The sequence below is a fragment of the Pelophylax lessonae genome (assembly GCF_965119305.1).
Source record: "Pelophylax lessonae genome assembly, chromosome: 1".
NCBI classification, from domain to species: domain Eukaryota; kingdom Metazoa; phylum Chordata; class Amphibia; order Anura; family Ranidae; genus Pelophylax; species Pelophylax lessonae.
In genome coordinates, this window is record NC_138768.1 from 37,148,582 (window position 1) to 37,165,271 (window position 16,690).

The 16,690-nt window shown below is 43.3% G+C and overlaps 1 protein-coding gene across 14 annotated transcripts in view; it reads right to left on the minus strand.

The window, feature by feature from the left end:
* Positions 1-16,690, minus strand: part of CELF4 (CUGBP Elav-like family member 4) — a 1,612,756-nt gene that overhangs the window by 38,598 nt on the left and 1,557,468 nt on the right. For all 14 annotated transcript variants that reach the window (XM_082261568.1, XM_082261569.1, XM_082261567.1 and 11 more), the window contains one exon: positions 16,121-16,286. In XM_082261568.1, the coding sequence (XP_082117694.1) occupies positions 16,159-16,286 (128 nt within the window). In that variant the 3' untranslated portion in view covers positions 16,121-16,158. The remainder of the gene's footprint in view (positions 1-16,120; positions 16,287-16,690) is intronic.

The following is a 16,690-nucleotide window of genomic DNA, read 5'->3' on the forward strand; positions in this document are numbered from 1 at the left end:
AAGTTGGAGTGCAGTCTCTCATCGTTTGTGTGAACATTGATCATTTTCATTTCCATCAAACAATGTGGCATCCTTTTCGTTCCTAACACATTACTCAGTCCCTATTATAGTCCCTAGTATAGATATCCAGCATGAGATTTTTCCTCATTGAGATCTGATGTGTTTTTGAAAGTGTTCCTTATATTTTTTTGAGCAGTGTGTGCATAAATATTTGTACAAATTTAAATTTCAAAAATGCATTTCACAAATTCTGAAACTTTTTCAAAATCACATGCAGGTGGCACCTCTGGTTCTCGATTTCCAAGAAACTATGAGGGAACTTCTTAAAATAAAAATAGTTTCTATGTTCAGGAAGGAAGGGGTTGTCAGGGAGAGCTGAGCTGCCAAGTCACTGCTGGAAGGTTTGGAAGCAGAATATCCTCATCTGCTAAGTCACTACTGAGAGGGAGAATCAGGGAGGACTGATTTGATGAGTCATGATGGGGAGGGAAGCAGGGGGAGCTTAGCTGCCGAGTCTCTGCAAGGAGGTGAAAGCAAGGTAAGCTAAGCTGCTGAGTTTCTGCTAAGAGAAAGGGCAGGGTGAGCTAAACTGCAGTGTCACTACCAAGAGAAGGGTGCAGGATAGCGTGAGCTGAGCTACCGAATCACTACCAGGGGATAGGAGCAGGGTGAGCTGAGCTGCTGTGTCACTGCCAAAAGGGGTGTGCAAGGTGAGCTGAGCTGCTGTTTCATTGCTGGAAGGGCAGAGCAAAATAAGTTGAACTACTTATTACTGCTGAGAGCTGGAAAGCCACTGCTGGGAATGAGGGGGGGGGGGGGGGGGGCTGAGCTGCTCAGTCAGTTCTGTGAGGGGGAGCTGAGCTGCTGAGTCACTGCTGGGAGGGTAAGCTGAACTGCTGCTAAGTAGTGTTGAGCGAACACGGACTGTATTACCGGATAATTGGATTTTTGTTACCCGGACACGGACCCGAAAACCTTACTGTATGTTCGGGTTTAAAATCTGTGTTCGGTAATTTTATTTCCTATATGTAATGGCGCGGTTTTAATGGCGGGCTTTCAACAGCCAATCAACAAGCGTTTAACTGGTGTGCCATAGAAGCCATCACAGCCATGCCTACTAATGGCATGGCTGTGATTGGCCAGCTGAAGCATGTGACCCAGGTCTTTATAAGCTAGAGACACAGCGCCATGTGCGTCAGTCTTCTCTAGTGTAGGGAGAGAGCACACATAACGGTGCTGGCTGCTGCTGATTAGGGACAGACAGGGAAAAAAAAAACATTGTGCCCGAAAAAAATGTAGGGACAGGTCGGAGTGTAGGCAGGGAAAGATATTTGAGCATTTTAGGGAATGGCTGGAGAGAGTAGGCAGGGAGAGATTAGGAGACACAGGACAGAACAATCGTCCGTTAGCGATCTACATCGATTTTGCTGTGTGGGGGGTGGTGCAGTGAACAATCTTTTTGCCCTCACTTGAGCCCACTGAGGAGGAGGAGGAGGAGCGAGAAAAAAAAATATTTTTATCAGTCTGTTGTGTGCAGCGTTCAGCTATATTTTACTACACAGTGCTGTTCCAATCTGCTATTTAAAAATTACAAATTTAAAGGGGAATTTTTTTAAGAGCCCTTGCCATGCTCTTAACTACATTTTGCTGCCATTTGCAGCACTCTAGCCCTTTCCATTGGTTTTTTAGAGCCATTTTAGTGCCTGAAAGTTCGGGTCCCCATTGACTTCAATGGGGTTCGGTGTCCGGGTAAAGTTCACGGACCTGGACTTTTTTTTCAAGTTCAGCCGAACCCGGACATCCAGGTGTCCGCTCAACTCTACTGCTAAGCATCTTCTGGGAAAAGTGAGCAAGGAAATATTCGGTTCCTGCAGCTACAGAGGTCAGTGAGACTTTGTTTGAAAGCTAATTGCAGGGCTCTCTTAACCACTTTACAACCGGAGGATTTTGCTGTCTTCCGTCCAGGCCACTTTTTGCGATTCGGCGCTGTGCGACTTCAACTGACAATTGCGCGGTCGTGCGACGCCGTACCCAAACGAAATTTACGTCCTTTTTTTCCCACAAACAGAGCTTTCTTTTGGTGGTATTTGATCACCTGTGCGATTTTTACTTTTTGCGCTATAAACAAAAAAAGAGCGTTTATTTTGAAAAAATAACAATATTTTTCAAATTTTTTTATATGAAATTCCCCCCAAAAAAGATGTAAAAACCAATTTTTTTAAAAGTTTTTGGCCAATTTGTTTTATGCTACATATGTTTGGTAAAAAAAATCGCAATAAGCGTATTTTGATTGGTTTGCGCAAAAGTTATTGCGTTTACTAACAAAGGGAAAGATTTCTGTCATTTTTGGTGTTTTTTTTTTTAACGCGTAATGGCGGCGATCTGCGATTTTTTTTGCGGGACTGCGACATTGCGGCGGACAGACCGGACCCCTGACTGACATTTTTGACACTTTTGGGGGTACCAGTGACATTACTGCAGTAATCAGTGCTATATATATGCACTGTTACTGTAAAAATGACACTGGCAGGGAAGGGGTTAATTTTATTGGAGAGGGAGGGGTTAATGTATGCCTGGTGCTTACTGACGTGTAGGGGGGGAGGTGACTATGTGATTCATGGACAGATCGGATGTCCAGCTATGCTGAACAGTCCGATCTGTCACTCCCTGTCACTATGGAGATCCGCCCGCTGTGTTTACACACAGCGGGCGGATCTCCAGACTCGATCCCCGACGATCGGGTAAGAGCAGCGGCGATCGCCGCTGCTCCTCCCCTGGCCCGACTCCCGCTGTGAATGAAAACAGCGGGAGCGAGCCTCCGGCGGCGCGCAAGCGCCGCCCAGAAGGGGAGGAGTCCAGTCACGTTAATACTACGTGGCTGGACGGGAACGAGCCACTCTGCCGCAGTAGTATTACTGTGAGCGGTTGCAGAGTGGTTAAAGGAAACCTGAGTTGTGATAAACTGTATATGTTGAGTTCCATTGTCTGAAAATGATAGCTGCTTGGCTGTCAGGGGTAAACCTCAGTTCCCTAGTTCTCTGGAACAGGCATCTAGTGGGAATTAAATAAAAAAACATATATCAGGACTTCTCAAAGGACCTTGTTAATGATGGTCTGTACTATTTATTTCCTCTGGGACATGGGGTACACAAATAAGATCTCTAAATGAGCATCCGCCAGACCTTCCGCTTAACTGAACTGTATTAAAACTTCCTCGCTAAGGTACGCGAACCCTCTGCCGCAGCATAATAAATCCACAAGTACTTTTTGCTTTTGGCAATCCATAGACAAGACTTTCTATCTGACTTGATGTTTTCCTTAGCTAATGACTGCTTAATTAGCATACCCCGGAAAAAGCGAGGTAATAGCTATGAGATAATGCTCCAATTAAATCCATTTCACAAAAACACAAAGTCATTTTTTGACCGCAAGATGAAAACGTACAATAAACAAAAAAACAGAAGCCCGCTCCACGGAACTTCATCAATAAGATATTAAAGTATGTATTGGAATTAAGGGCCTTCAAAGACACACATATATCTGTAGAGTTGTAGCTTTCATATTTGGGAAGTAAATGCTGTGTTCTTGGCGCTGTGAAGTGTATAAAATCAGAAAAATCATGTGCAAGCATTTTATTTCCATCTTAAAGCTGAACCTCAGGCAAAAAAAAAAAACGCACACAAAGGAATGCATACTTAGTAGTATTTAGTCAAATTTAACTGGACTTATAATGTTGAAGACATTTTGTAGCTTCTCCAAGCCACTTCTTCAGTTCCAGTAAATGTCAGGAAGGTACCCCAACATAATTTATATTATATCCACACAGGTAGCATAGACACTTTGATCCATACACCATGGACTGTGTCAAGGCAGATGCTAATTGTCCAAGAACAGCATTGAAGGTGTGGAACCATAAAACTCTAGTTAAATAATCCCGTCCTTGGTGTAAGGAAGTCTTCATGATGTGCGCATTTTGGACAGAGTGGGCAACTGGTTAGCAAGGGGCGTGAAAGAAGCCATTTACACCAGGCTATACCAAATGTCCCTGAACAGGGTTTGGGGCCTTCAACACCACCTGTTGAGGCATGAAAAAAAGGACATTTATATCAAACTAGAATAATTATCCCTGAGTAGGGTTGGGGGCCTTCAATACCATCTGTTGAGGTGTGAAAGAGGCCATTTACATCAAAGTAAAACAACCAACCCTGAACAGGTTTGGGGATTTCAACACTATGCCATTTTAACATCTCTACCAAGGTGATTTGACAACAAATCACACCTCTTGCTTTGTGATGTAAAGGATTAACACCTATGCAGACTGCCTGCCCTTAAAAATGGGATTACGTTCATTAAGACACGTGGCCACTCACTAAAACTAGATGAAAAGGCGGTTTAACCTTAAAGTACGTAGGGGGTTCTTCACTGTCAGAGCAGTAAGGATGTGGAATTCTCTTCCACAAGCAGTGGTATCAGCAGGGAGCATCGATAGTTTCAAAAAACTATTAGATGGGCATCTTAAAGACCACAACATACAGGGGTATACAATGTACGGTTAACAGCAAACACACACACACATCATAGGTTGAACTGGATGGACTGATTTTTTTCAACCTCACTAACTATGTAACTATGTAACTAGAGTTCTGATGCTTAACCTATAGCCTGGGGGCCACATGTGGTCCTCTGGCACTTTTTGTGTGGGGCTCCTGTAGCTACTACTCTGTTTCCAGTCTAGGACTCCTGAAGCATGTCCCTAGTCTCAAAAGCTCCCCTTGCATGTTTGCAGTCTTTGACCATCTTCTGCAGCATGTCGATAATCTCTGACCATGTCTTATGGCATTTCCTCAGTCTCTTTCCATCTCCTATACAATCTCCTGTAGCAAGCCCGAAGTATCTAGCCATGTCCTATAACATGTCCACCATCTCTGGTGTCTTCAAGCCCATAGCCTTTGACCATATCATGCTGTGTGTCTGCTGTTTCTAACACTGAATCTCTCCTGAATAGTATGTATGGCACTTTGGTGATCTTAGAGGCCAGACATTGAGCCTTCTACAGAAGTGGTCCTCAACTCCGGCCTCGGGGCCCACTAACAGGCCAGGTTTGCAAAATAACTAAATTACATCACAGGTGATCTCATTTGCTGCTCAGTGATTGCAGTATTCTAGTCTGCATCTCCCCAAGGTAATACTTAAAATCTGGCCTGTTAGTGGGCCCCGAGGACCAAGGTTAAGGACCACTGTTCTACAGTATTGCCAACCGTCAGTATTTTTACTGACAGCTAGTAAAGAACGGGCACTTTTCCCCTGCCAGTAAATGCCAGTGACAGGAAAAGGTTGCCAGTAAAAAACATGTCTGTGATGCTTGGCTCAGAACTGCGCAAGCTCAGTTCTGATCCAGAGCCGGCGAGACCACCCGACTGCCTGCTACAGTGTTTTCAGGTGGCGCCAGTGGGAAGCGGGTCTTGTGGAAGCAGTGCCTTAGCATGTCATGTGATGTCATGGTGCAAGGGAGCTGAGCGGAGCGGCCAGAACCTCATGTGTGGGTCCACTGGATGGGAGCCAGGCAAGCCGGGAGCGGAACCGTCAGTCCTTTTTGGACTGGAATGGACTGAAAGGACCACCCAGCATGGAGAGAGACTGTGACTGTGACTCAGGAGGGGAAATGTTGTGTTGATGAGGAATCATCAACATCTGTACTGCTGCATACTGCTGTCAGTGTCACTGTGACAGTCAATTCCATAAGTGTGTGCCGCCCATTTTAATTTTCAAGGTAAGTATTTCTTCTGAAAGGTAAGTGCGACCTGGGACAGTTCAGAGGCTATCCATTATGGAATGTACTAGCCCTGACTGTCCCGGGGTATTTTTATTGAAAAAAAGTTTCCGAGGCCAAAACTCGGCTTTAATAGAAGATATGTCCAGCATTACCTAATCAGAAGCTATAAATGCCATGGATGTGGATAGTATTTCCACCACTGCTCTCAAGCCACGTGGAGCTGTCCACACTGGAAGGAAGGAAGGAGCCACCACACATTGATGACACCACTGTAATCCAAGTTTATTGCACCATGAAACCACAATAGCAGTCCCCGTCTGAAGGACTGCTAATGTGTGGGCATGGGGAATGGGTGTGCAGAGGCTCCTTCCTTTCTAGAGATGCCTCGGATTACAGAGAAACGGATGTCATTACACTTTCAGGATCCCTGACAGGATTTACCAGTACTTCCAATAGTACTCAATAATCTCACTTGTACTCACGGAATCCCTGACAGTATTTCAAATGATCAATGGTCCTGCCAGGATTTCCAGAGTTCCCTGACATTACACTGGGCATGTCCTTTGACCAAAAGGATATTTACTCTCCAGCCTTTGAAGTGGCTGGATTTCTTCAAACCAGTTATCTATGAGCACTGCCTATAATAATGAAGCCCGTTACCTGTTGTTGCTGACTCAAATTGCCTGACTATTCTTTCATCTTCTGCATTCTTTGCTGCGTTTGTTGACTACCATTTGCTTGCTGCCTGCCAACGCTCCTGCCTGAGCCTAACTACTCTCTCGTCTCCATCCTAATTTACTGCCTATTCATTGTTAACCTGGACTGCCTAACTTCTCTCTGCTTGCCACCTGCCATGACCCCTGACTGCATTTTGGACTCCTGCCTCTGTACTGTAGCCTTTCTGTACTTGCTACCCCCTGGAGCAATCCCAGTGGTCAGGTCCTGGTGCCAGTTGCAACAAAGAGTTCCAGGGACTACTAGGTTTCAAGTCTATCCTCACCAGCAAGAGCTCTAATGAAGACCAGTTTGTACTTAGAATGCATGCCCTGAGAGAGTCCACATCACCTTTCAGAGGATATCTTAATTGGGAGAGCTGCAATAGATAAAAGGAAGGGTAGTGGGTAGAGCCCTAGAGAAAGGGTTAGATGAGTTAAATTGCGCGGTCGTGCGACGCTGTACCTAAACGAATTTGGCATCCCACAAACAGAGCTTTCTTTTGGTGGTATTTGATCACCTGTGCGATTTTTTGATCATGCGCTATAAACAAAAAAAGAGCGTCAATTTTGCAAAAATAACAATATTTTTCACATTTTTTTATATGAAATTCCCCCCCCCCCCAAAAAAAAGTAAAAATCTAAATTTTTTAACATTTTAGGCCAATTTTTTTTTTTTACCATATGTTTGGTTAAAAAAAAAAAAATCGCAAAAAGCGTATTTTGATTGGTTTGCGCAAAAATTATTGCGTTTACAAACATAGGGAAAGATTTTTGTCATTTTTTTTTTTTTTTTTTAACGCGTAATGGCGGCGATCTGCGATTTTTTTTGTGGGACTGCGACATTGGGGCGGACAGATCGGACCCTTGACTGACATTTTTGACACTTTTGGGGTTACCAGTGACATTACTGCAGTAATCAGTGCTATACATATGCACTGTTACTGTAAAAATGACACTGGCAGTGAAGAAGTTAACTGTATTGGAGAGGGAGGGGTTATGTGTGTCCCTAGGGGCGTGATTCTAACTGTGATTGGCTGTGGCTTGATGTGTAAGAACAGTGATCAACGGTTTTTCATAGTAGAACCGTTTGATCACCATTCATACACAGGGGAGACTGACAGGCGGCTTTGTTTACATTAGCCGCCTGCCTTTCTCCCGCTGTCACGGACGATCACGAGTGCCTGGCGGACATCGGGTCCGCCGGGCACACGCGCGGGGGGGTCCGTGACCGCGCGGGAGCGCGCATCCGGCGGCGCGCGCTCGCTCCCAAAACCCTTACAGGCTAGCGACGTAGCCCTACGTCGCTTTGCCTGTAAGGGGCTGACTGCCGACGTAAATAGTCATGCGGCAGTCAGCTGTTAATGGTGGTTAATTGCTTGTGCTAGATGGTTAAGGATGTGTGAATTGTCAAATTTTCAAGCTAAAGAAGTTACAGTATCATTATACGTGGAAGACAGATGTTATTGAATTCCTTTCCCCATGCTTAGAAATAATTGTTCTAATCTGGTGTAAATGGCCCCTTTCACTCTTCCTGAGAACCATTTGTCCTTTTTATCCAAAATGTGCTCCTCACTGTAAGGATTTTAAGTCGTTCAGGTGGAAGAAAAGTGAAGGGTGGGGTCAGAGAGAGGGAAGGGGAGGTGCAGGAATTTATGAAGGAAAATAGAAGATTTGGCGTGGATGGAGAGAGGGGTGGATAGGGTCAAGGGGGAGGTTATTGTAGAAAGTAAAGGGTAAGATAGAAGAATAAAGAAGCATGGGGCCATTTTAAAGAAAGGGAAGGTGCAGAGACAAAGGGAAAAGGAAGACTTGGAAGGGTAGACAGAGTAAAGGAGGAAGTTAAGGGGAGGTGAGTAGAGATGGCCTTGCGGTTTGCGGCGAATTTTGCTTGTTCGCAAATTCGCAAAAAGTCTGACTTTTGCCGATGTTCGTGAATATGTCCGCGCCGCCATTTTCTTTTTCATTCAGAAGAACTTTGACCCATGACACAGCCGTCAGGTGGAACGGGACATCCAATTGAAACATTCCAGCACATGGACAGTCCCTCCACCCTATAAATAGACCCGATCTGGCAGCCATTTCAAATTCCGCTTTCTGCCAGTGTAGGGAGAGATTGCTAGACACATAGTGCTGTGAAGATCTCCAAAAGTCCTTTTCAGGGCTGATATTTCGGTATAGGCCTTCTACACTCTCTTTTCAGGTTAGGGACAGGTATCCAGTGGTTGCTTTAGGGGCAGTTAGAGATCGGCTGCAGTCACAAATCGCTCAGTCAATGTCCACAAAAGTCCTTTCCAGGGCTGGTATTTCGGTATAGGTCTAGTATCTTTTGAGCTTAGGGAGAGGTATCCTGTGGTTGCTTTAGGGGCAGTTAGAGATCAGCTGCAGTCGCACAGAAATCGCTTTGTCAATGTCCACAAAAGTAATTTAAAATGCTCCAATGTCGTTTTAGGGTCTATTACAGTCTCTTTAACATTAGGGCCATGTATCCTGTGGTTGCTTAAGGGACAGGTAGAGATCGGCTGCAGTCACACACAAATCGCTTTGTCAATGTCCACAAAAGTCATTTAAGGTGCTCCAATGTCGTTTTAGGGTCTATTACAGTCTCTTTACTATAGGGGCCAGGTATCCTGTGGTTGCTTTAGGGGCAGTTAGAGATTGGCTGCAGTCACAAATCGCTCTGTCAATGTCCACAAAAGTCCTTTTCAGGGCTGGTATTTCAGTATAGGTCTAGTATCTTTTGAGCTTAGGGAGGTATCCTGTGGTTGCTGTAGGGGCAGTTAGAGATCGGCTGCAGTCACACACAAATCACTAATTTTGATCTCACACAAATCGCTATGTCAATGTCCACAAAAGTCATTTAAGGTGCTCCAATGTCGTTTTAGGGTCTATTACAGTCTCTTTACTATAGGGGCAGGTATCCAGTGGTTGTCACAGATGTGTGAATGGACCCTATATGTATTAGACAATGTATTTACCGGCTGCTGTCAGTTCTGGCTGATTTATGCAAAAAAATATATATTTTTTGCTGTAAAAAAAATAAAACATTTAGGGCAACTTTTTCAATTGCAATACTTCTGTAATGACATTGTCCATGTGCTGGGACTATTTGTGCACAGCTAGTACGTGTTTTGTGGCTGCAAATATGACCTAAAGGTTTTTAAAGTTCGCCTCCTATTAAAGTCAATTGGGCCCGCCGCGAACTCGCGGTTCGCGGACTTTTGAGAAAATTTGCGGCTGGCGTTTCGCGAACCGCCCCGACCGATGTTCATCCATCACTAGAGGTGAGGTTTAGAGGAACAGAAAAGAGTTGTAGGGTCAAGAAAGGGCAGGTGAAGGAACTGACAAAGGGGGAAAAAAGGTTAGGATTGGACGGAAGAAAGGGTGGATAGTGTGTAGGGGGCTAATGACCATGTGGAGGCAAGGGGGGTGGGTAAAGCTCGGAGCAAACAGAGGTAGGGAGGGTAGACTGGAGTGTAAAAAAAATTTGCTTGACTGAACTAGATTAATGTGTGGCAGGCGTAAAAAAGCTGAATAACCTAAATCACAAGATAAATTAATTGTATCTCAGCCATAAATATTAACGCGCATATTTTTATGCCCATGCTTCCCAGGCTGTGAGCGGGTTAAGAAACCAGACTAGAGATAATGCCATGGAAGGAGGACTTCTGTTCATCACTTAGGCTCAAATTAGCAGCTCAGATTCACTCATCCATCTTCTGCAAACTGCACACACACAATGCTGACTTCAACTCAAACACAGTTATATTTAAAGCATCTATCATGTCAGCTGTGATTTAGATGGTGAATTTCTTAATTGTCTTCCTTTATTTCTCCATATGTCTTTTTCAAGGCATTAGCTGTTCTCGCCGAAGTCTTAGAGCCGCTATCTGAATTTCCCGAGAATGCTGGCCCATCAGTCTTTAACATTGTTACAAGGGTAATTTAGGTATACAGGAAAGCTGCAGCACACCGCTGCAACCTTGCCGCATGCTATTCTTTTTTTTTTTATATAGAATGTAGAGAAATACATGGAAAACCAATGTTGAGGCTGCAAAGAATTTGGTGGAAACTAAACTTTAAAGCCTATTTATAGCGGAGTTCCACCCATTTTTAATATGTTGGATTACATAGCTGTATGTAATCCCCTTTAAAACGACTTTTACCAATGGAAACTTTTTTTTTTTTTGCTAGTAAATACCTTAATTTCTGGTTTATTCCTCCTCTCCTCACTTCCGGGTCCGATCGGCGATGACGTCATTCAGCGATTCGCAGTGTCTGCTGGGATGTACTCCATGCCAGAAATCTTGCAGTATTACCCAGGAGCTGAGCTGTACTGTGTGTATTCAGGCAGTGACCTGCCCCGCCTCCACCCCACCTCCGCCCCGCCTCCTCTCAGTGAGTTGTACTGTATGTATTGTATTCAGGCCGTTCTCTGCCCCGCCTCCGCCCCGCCTCCTCTCAGTGAGCGAGGACTGAAAGCATTATATCCTCACTGAGCTCACTGAGAGGAGGCGGGGCAGAGCACAGCCTGAATACAATACATAAAGTACAACTCACTGAGAGGAGGCGGGGCAGAGAACGGCCTGAATACACACAGTACAGCTCAGCTCCTGGGTAATACTGCGAGATTTCTTCCACGGAATACATCCCAGCACACACTGCGAATCGCCGAATGACGTCATCGCCGATCGGACCCGGAAGTGAGGAGAGGAGGAATAAACCAGAAAATAAGATATTTACTAGCAAAAAAAAAAACAAAAAGTTTCCATTGGTAAAAGTCGTTTTAAAGGGGATTACATACAGCTTAAGTTACGAAAATGGGTGGAACTCCACTTTAAAAAAGTACCCCCCCCCCCCCAACCCAAGCTTTTCACCTTCTACAAAAATTGGGGCACATACCTCTTTTTGCAAAGGTCTTCTGGTTGGTTCAAAGATATCACTGTTCCTCATCTTTTTCAATGCTGGAAGAGGGGTGTCCTTCCTGCTACACTGCACAGCACTCAAGTGACGTGATACATTTAATACTCTGAGCCCGAGCAGCATAATGATGCAACCTTGGGGGTGGGTCCATGACAGCCTGTGCTGACAGGAAGTGGGGTAAATTAAGCTGACCAAGAAGACTGAGGACATCTAGTGGCAGAAAGGAAGTACTGTGGGGAACAGCTCCAGACTGAAGTTGTTTTGCTACAAATGTTTTTCCTTTATTTTTCCTATTAGAGGGCTAATAATTTTATTTTTTTCAGCTACAGTAGAGCTTTTACTCAACTTACTGGCCATATCTGCAGTTAAAAAAAAAAAAAAAAACTGTAAATACACCCATGGTGTATAAATTGAATGTATTGTCTGTCCTGTACTATACTGTTAAAGTGGTTGTAAAGGCAGAAGGTTTGTTTTTATCTTAATGCATTCTATGCATTAAGATAAAAAAAAAACATTCTGTGTGCAGCAGCCCTCCTAAGCCTCCCTAAACCTTACCTAAAGTCCATCTAGGTCCAGCAAAAGAGAGACCTATGCGCTGCTAATCAGGTATAGGATGTGAGACCAATTGTAAGATGAATAGTAAATCCAAGTTACCAGGTAAGAAAATATATTATTGAAAAGAAAACAAGCAGCCAATTCTGTATTTTCACAAAATACTGCTACTGGTCAATGTAAAGGGGGGTGAATCGGGTCCAGCGATGTTGCACGAGAGCCTCCTTATTGGCTGGGACAGCAGCGTGGTGCCACTGGCTCCCGCTGCTGTCAATCAAAGTCAGTGAGCCAATGAGGAGAGAATGGACACAGGGAGCTGCGACTCGGCTCCGGTGCCCTCATAGCAAGTTGCTTGATGTGGGGGCACTCAACAGGAGGGAGGGGCCAGATGCGCTGAAGAGAGACCCGAGAAGAGGAGGGCTGTCTGACCTAAATAAGTGATTCCCAGGTGCTCCCTGAAATTTAAACAGTGCTAGGAATTCTTTTTAGTAAGCCTTGCATACGTAGTGTCATGGATGTGCCTTGTATAAATATAGATTTGCGCATTTAAAAAAATGTATAAACATACACTTTGAAAAACGATTACACTTCATGCCACAGGCATCAAAGCAAAGGTGTCACTGTGCCGAAAAAACATTCACCCAGGAGAGACATCTGTTATTCACATACTTGTTTCACGTGAGTGTCTGACTAAGTAATGCACCTCTAAAAAACATGTTAGCAAAAGCAGCTCTAATACTTTTATCCTAACAGGTTGCTTTTTGGATACACCAACGTAAAAAATCAACCCCCCCAAACTTTAACCGTTGTGCTACCTTAAAATGACAAATGGTACAAATTGAAATACTTACCTTTCCTGCAGAAACTGGTGCTAAGGCTCACCTTCCATGAGGTCATGTGATCCAGAGTTGGAGCACTGGCCACATGAACTCTGCTGAATAGTTAAGGGTAAGGATGCTCAAGCAGAGCTGGTCAATCTATGATTCTCCACTCCAGCAGAGATAATATAACATGGCCAATGCAATGTTATAGCATTGGGTCTACAGAATGGCTTTCGAAAAAGAAATTTGCCTTACAACAATATGAATTTTAAGGTGAAAATAGATGTGCCATACTAACAAGAAACAGCTACTGTACTCTTATATCTAAATTTCCAGTACCAATTCTATTCTCAAATTAAGACAATAAAAAAATAAAATAAATTATAGGTTACATAGCTGACTATATAATTGTACTCTATGACACCTCTTAACATCCAAACAGGATTAGTACGGACCTTACTGGTACAAATGAGATAACACTCAAACTTTATAAAAATATTGTACATCACTTTATTGTTATTTATAAAAATGAATGGCTCACCGAGATCCTAACAAAGATGTAACCCATATTCTCTAAACAATATCTTCTCTTAGTTGCCAACTTGCAGTGTCAAATATACAATCTAAATTCTATTCGTAACATAGATACTGTATAAATATCACATAACGTATGATGGTAGATCCTCTTAAGTCAACGTGTTTCTCATAAAGCTTCTTCAGGACCAGCCGAAGATCCCATGAGGAGATAATGGTAATAGCTAAATGTGAAAAAACCACTCATTGAGCCACATTTATATATATATATATATATATATATATATATATATATATATATACATATATACACAACGTATAATTCTCATATTTTAAATACATCTGAGGTGGATAGAAGTGGCAGTCAAAAGCAGGGTAATCCCTCGGGGGGTGGACACTAGGACAGAGAGGATGGATCTGAACCACGACCAGACTCACCCTAGCTCTACTGCAAGATGAAATGGATGGATATGGAGCTGAGTGTCAGGGCTCAGGCTGCAACGTCCAAATTGAAGCACAACCAGAATGAAACCCCACTTAGACAAAGAGCCAAACTTTCTTCATAGAAAAAAGGAAGATGTAGTCACCTATCCTTGAGCTCATAATTAACATTTTTTTTTAGATCATTTGAACAATGACAAGTTTCTAGTTGCCATAATGAAACCACTCTAATAGTGGAAGCAAGCAGATACAAGATGTAGGGAGCCTTATGACATTTTGGAGAGGGATAGGAGTTCTTTTTTTGGTTTATGCTAGTGATTATGTTCCTTTTTTTCTAAGACGAAAGTTTGGATCTTAGCCTAAGGGGAGGTCCTAAACTAGTCGTTGTCCGGATCCATCCTGTCTGTTCCAGTGTCCACCTTAGGATATCCCCCCGCTTGTGGGCGCCGCTTCTTTTCACCTCAGAAGTATTTTTGCACATTGGGAAATTTAGGATACAGTATGTATATGTGGGAAGTAAAACTATGTTTTGAAATATGAGCATTATTCATTGTGTATATATATATATATATATATCCATGGCTTAATGGGCTGTTTTTTCACATCCAGCTATTACCATTATCTCTTCATCGGATCCTCAGCTGGTCCTGAAGAAGCTTTATCAGAAACACGTTGACTTAAAGTGGTTGTTAACCCATTTTGACAACTTCACATAATCATCTCTGTTCCCTGATGACAAGTGCTCCTGTCTCTGTGTTTTATCAAATAAAAATGCCTTCTTTACCGTATTTCAGAGCAACTCCCGGCGATCACGTGACCGGCCGGCTCTCTCCTCTTCCCGTCTGACAGATGCAGCAGGCGCGGTGGGGGCGAGAGGAGGAGAGGAGAGAGAGAGCCGGCCAGTCACGTGATCGCCGGGAGCTGCTCTGAAATATGGTAAAGGCAGCATTTTTTTTTTAAAACACAGAGACAGGAGCACTTGTCATCAGAGAACAGAGGGGATTATATAGGACAAGAAAAGTTATAAAAGCAGCGGGGTGGGGTGGGGGGGGGGGGGGTTGGGGTGGTCACTGACACAGGAGCAGACAGGCAGACAGGGAGAGGAGCAGAGAGGAGGACAGAGAGTTGCGGATGACGGAGGCAAGTAAACTTACCATGGTGTTAGGGCTCAGCAGCCATGATATACCGTGGTCAGTTTCCAGAGTGGAGGGTAGAAACTGGCAGGATCAGCCAGGTTTTTTAGGTGATACGGTGGGCCAAATTATACGAGCACTGTGCTGTATAACATGCTTTAAGGGAATATGATTTTTTTCTTTCCGTTAACAACGCTTTCAGGGGATTTACCAACATCAGGTTTGTGATATTTGTACAGTGTATAGCCTATGAATAAAATTTGAATTGTATATTTGACAATGCATGTTGGCAACCAAGAGGAGATATTGTTAATTATATAGGTTATGGTTTTTAGGATCAAGGCGATCAATATATTTTTCTAAGTAACAATAAAGTGATGTACAATATTGGTATAAAGTTTGAGCGTTATCACATATGTACCAGTAAAGCCCGCACTAATTCTGTTTGGATGTTAAGAGATACAGTTTTCAGATGTGATACAGAGGTGGTGGCTTCTATTTAATACTGGACGCTATGACAACTATTTTGTTGGTGAAAATGGTTGTTGGCTAAGACACTTGACCCATAACGTGATACACAACACGATAACACGTGAAAGCTTCTGTAACCCAACTATGTTTTTGGTCTTCTTGCACCAGGCATACTTTATTGTCATGTGTTGCTTGATAAATCAACATAATCTTAAACTCTGTAGCTTTTTTTTTTTTTCTTGCTGTTTCCAGTAAGTATGATGTTTCTTCATTTCCTGTTCTAGAGGCACAACAGGAAGTGGGGAAACATCTCTCTCAACTGTCACCAGACCATGTGCCCCCATTTGAGGATTTCCCCTCAACTCTTGTTCCAAAGGCAACTGTAGAAAACTGGATTTCTCTTCACTCTCTGTACTGGTGTCAATAGCCACCAGGACAAAAAGAGACAGGGAATCTCCCCTGCAGAGACACAGACAGCGATACAAGCCTGATGGGGTTCCAACCATTCAATACCCTATCTAAAAGTGATAAAAAAAAGTTTTGGCCACAGATATACTTTTAGTATTGCAATTGCCAGATATTTTAGCTGTAATTAGCTCTATTCAGCTTGTCCTTGTGCAATTAGTCTTGAAAAAAGGCACCTGTAGATACCATAAACCTTGTTAAATATGTGATGTTACCAAAAAAATGACTTAGTTCTCACTCTCGCTTTTCCACCCAGTCTTGTCACTAGCCAGATGTTGTCTCTGGTTGACCTACCTGTGCTAGTCCTTGTTTCCAGAGGCTCCTGAAGTATCTCAGTAAGGGCGGTTGGCATCTTTCGGCCTCTTGAGTTGCACCTTCAGCCTCTTCATGCCAATCTGAAAGCCATTCATGGCCTGGATGGCCGCCTGGGCACTGGCAGGATTGTCAAAACTCACAAAACCTGTCAAAATACGAAGCGATGTGGGGGCTTAACAAGCCGAATTTATCGGAGGACCAAACACAGATAATGTAATTGCTAGGGATGTGGATGAAAAGGAGGGAATTCAACAGAGGTAGATGATCATGAGCGATTCATGTTGCATATCCTAAAAAGCAGCACCCATCATATTTAGAAGACAATAATAACTTTCCAGGTTAAAAAAATCAGCAAAGAAGAGGCACACCCTAACATCTGTTCCTGAAACTCAAGAAAGCTGAAGATTCTGTCATGTAGATATCACAGCGCTATATTAAAAAAAAAGCTATCCAAGCCAAGCCAACCAAACAGGCTACATAACTGAAAACCAAAAACATATTTCATGTGAGGTTAATTTTATGAAATAATTATTTAACCACATGGCAAAA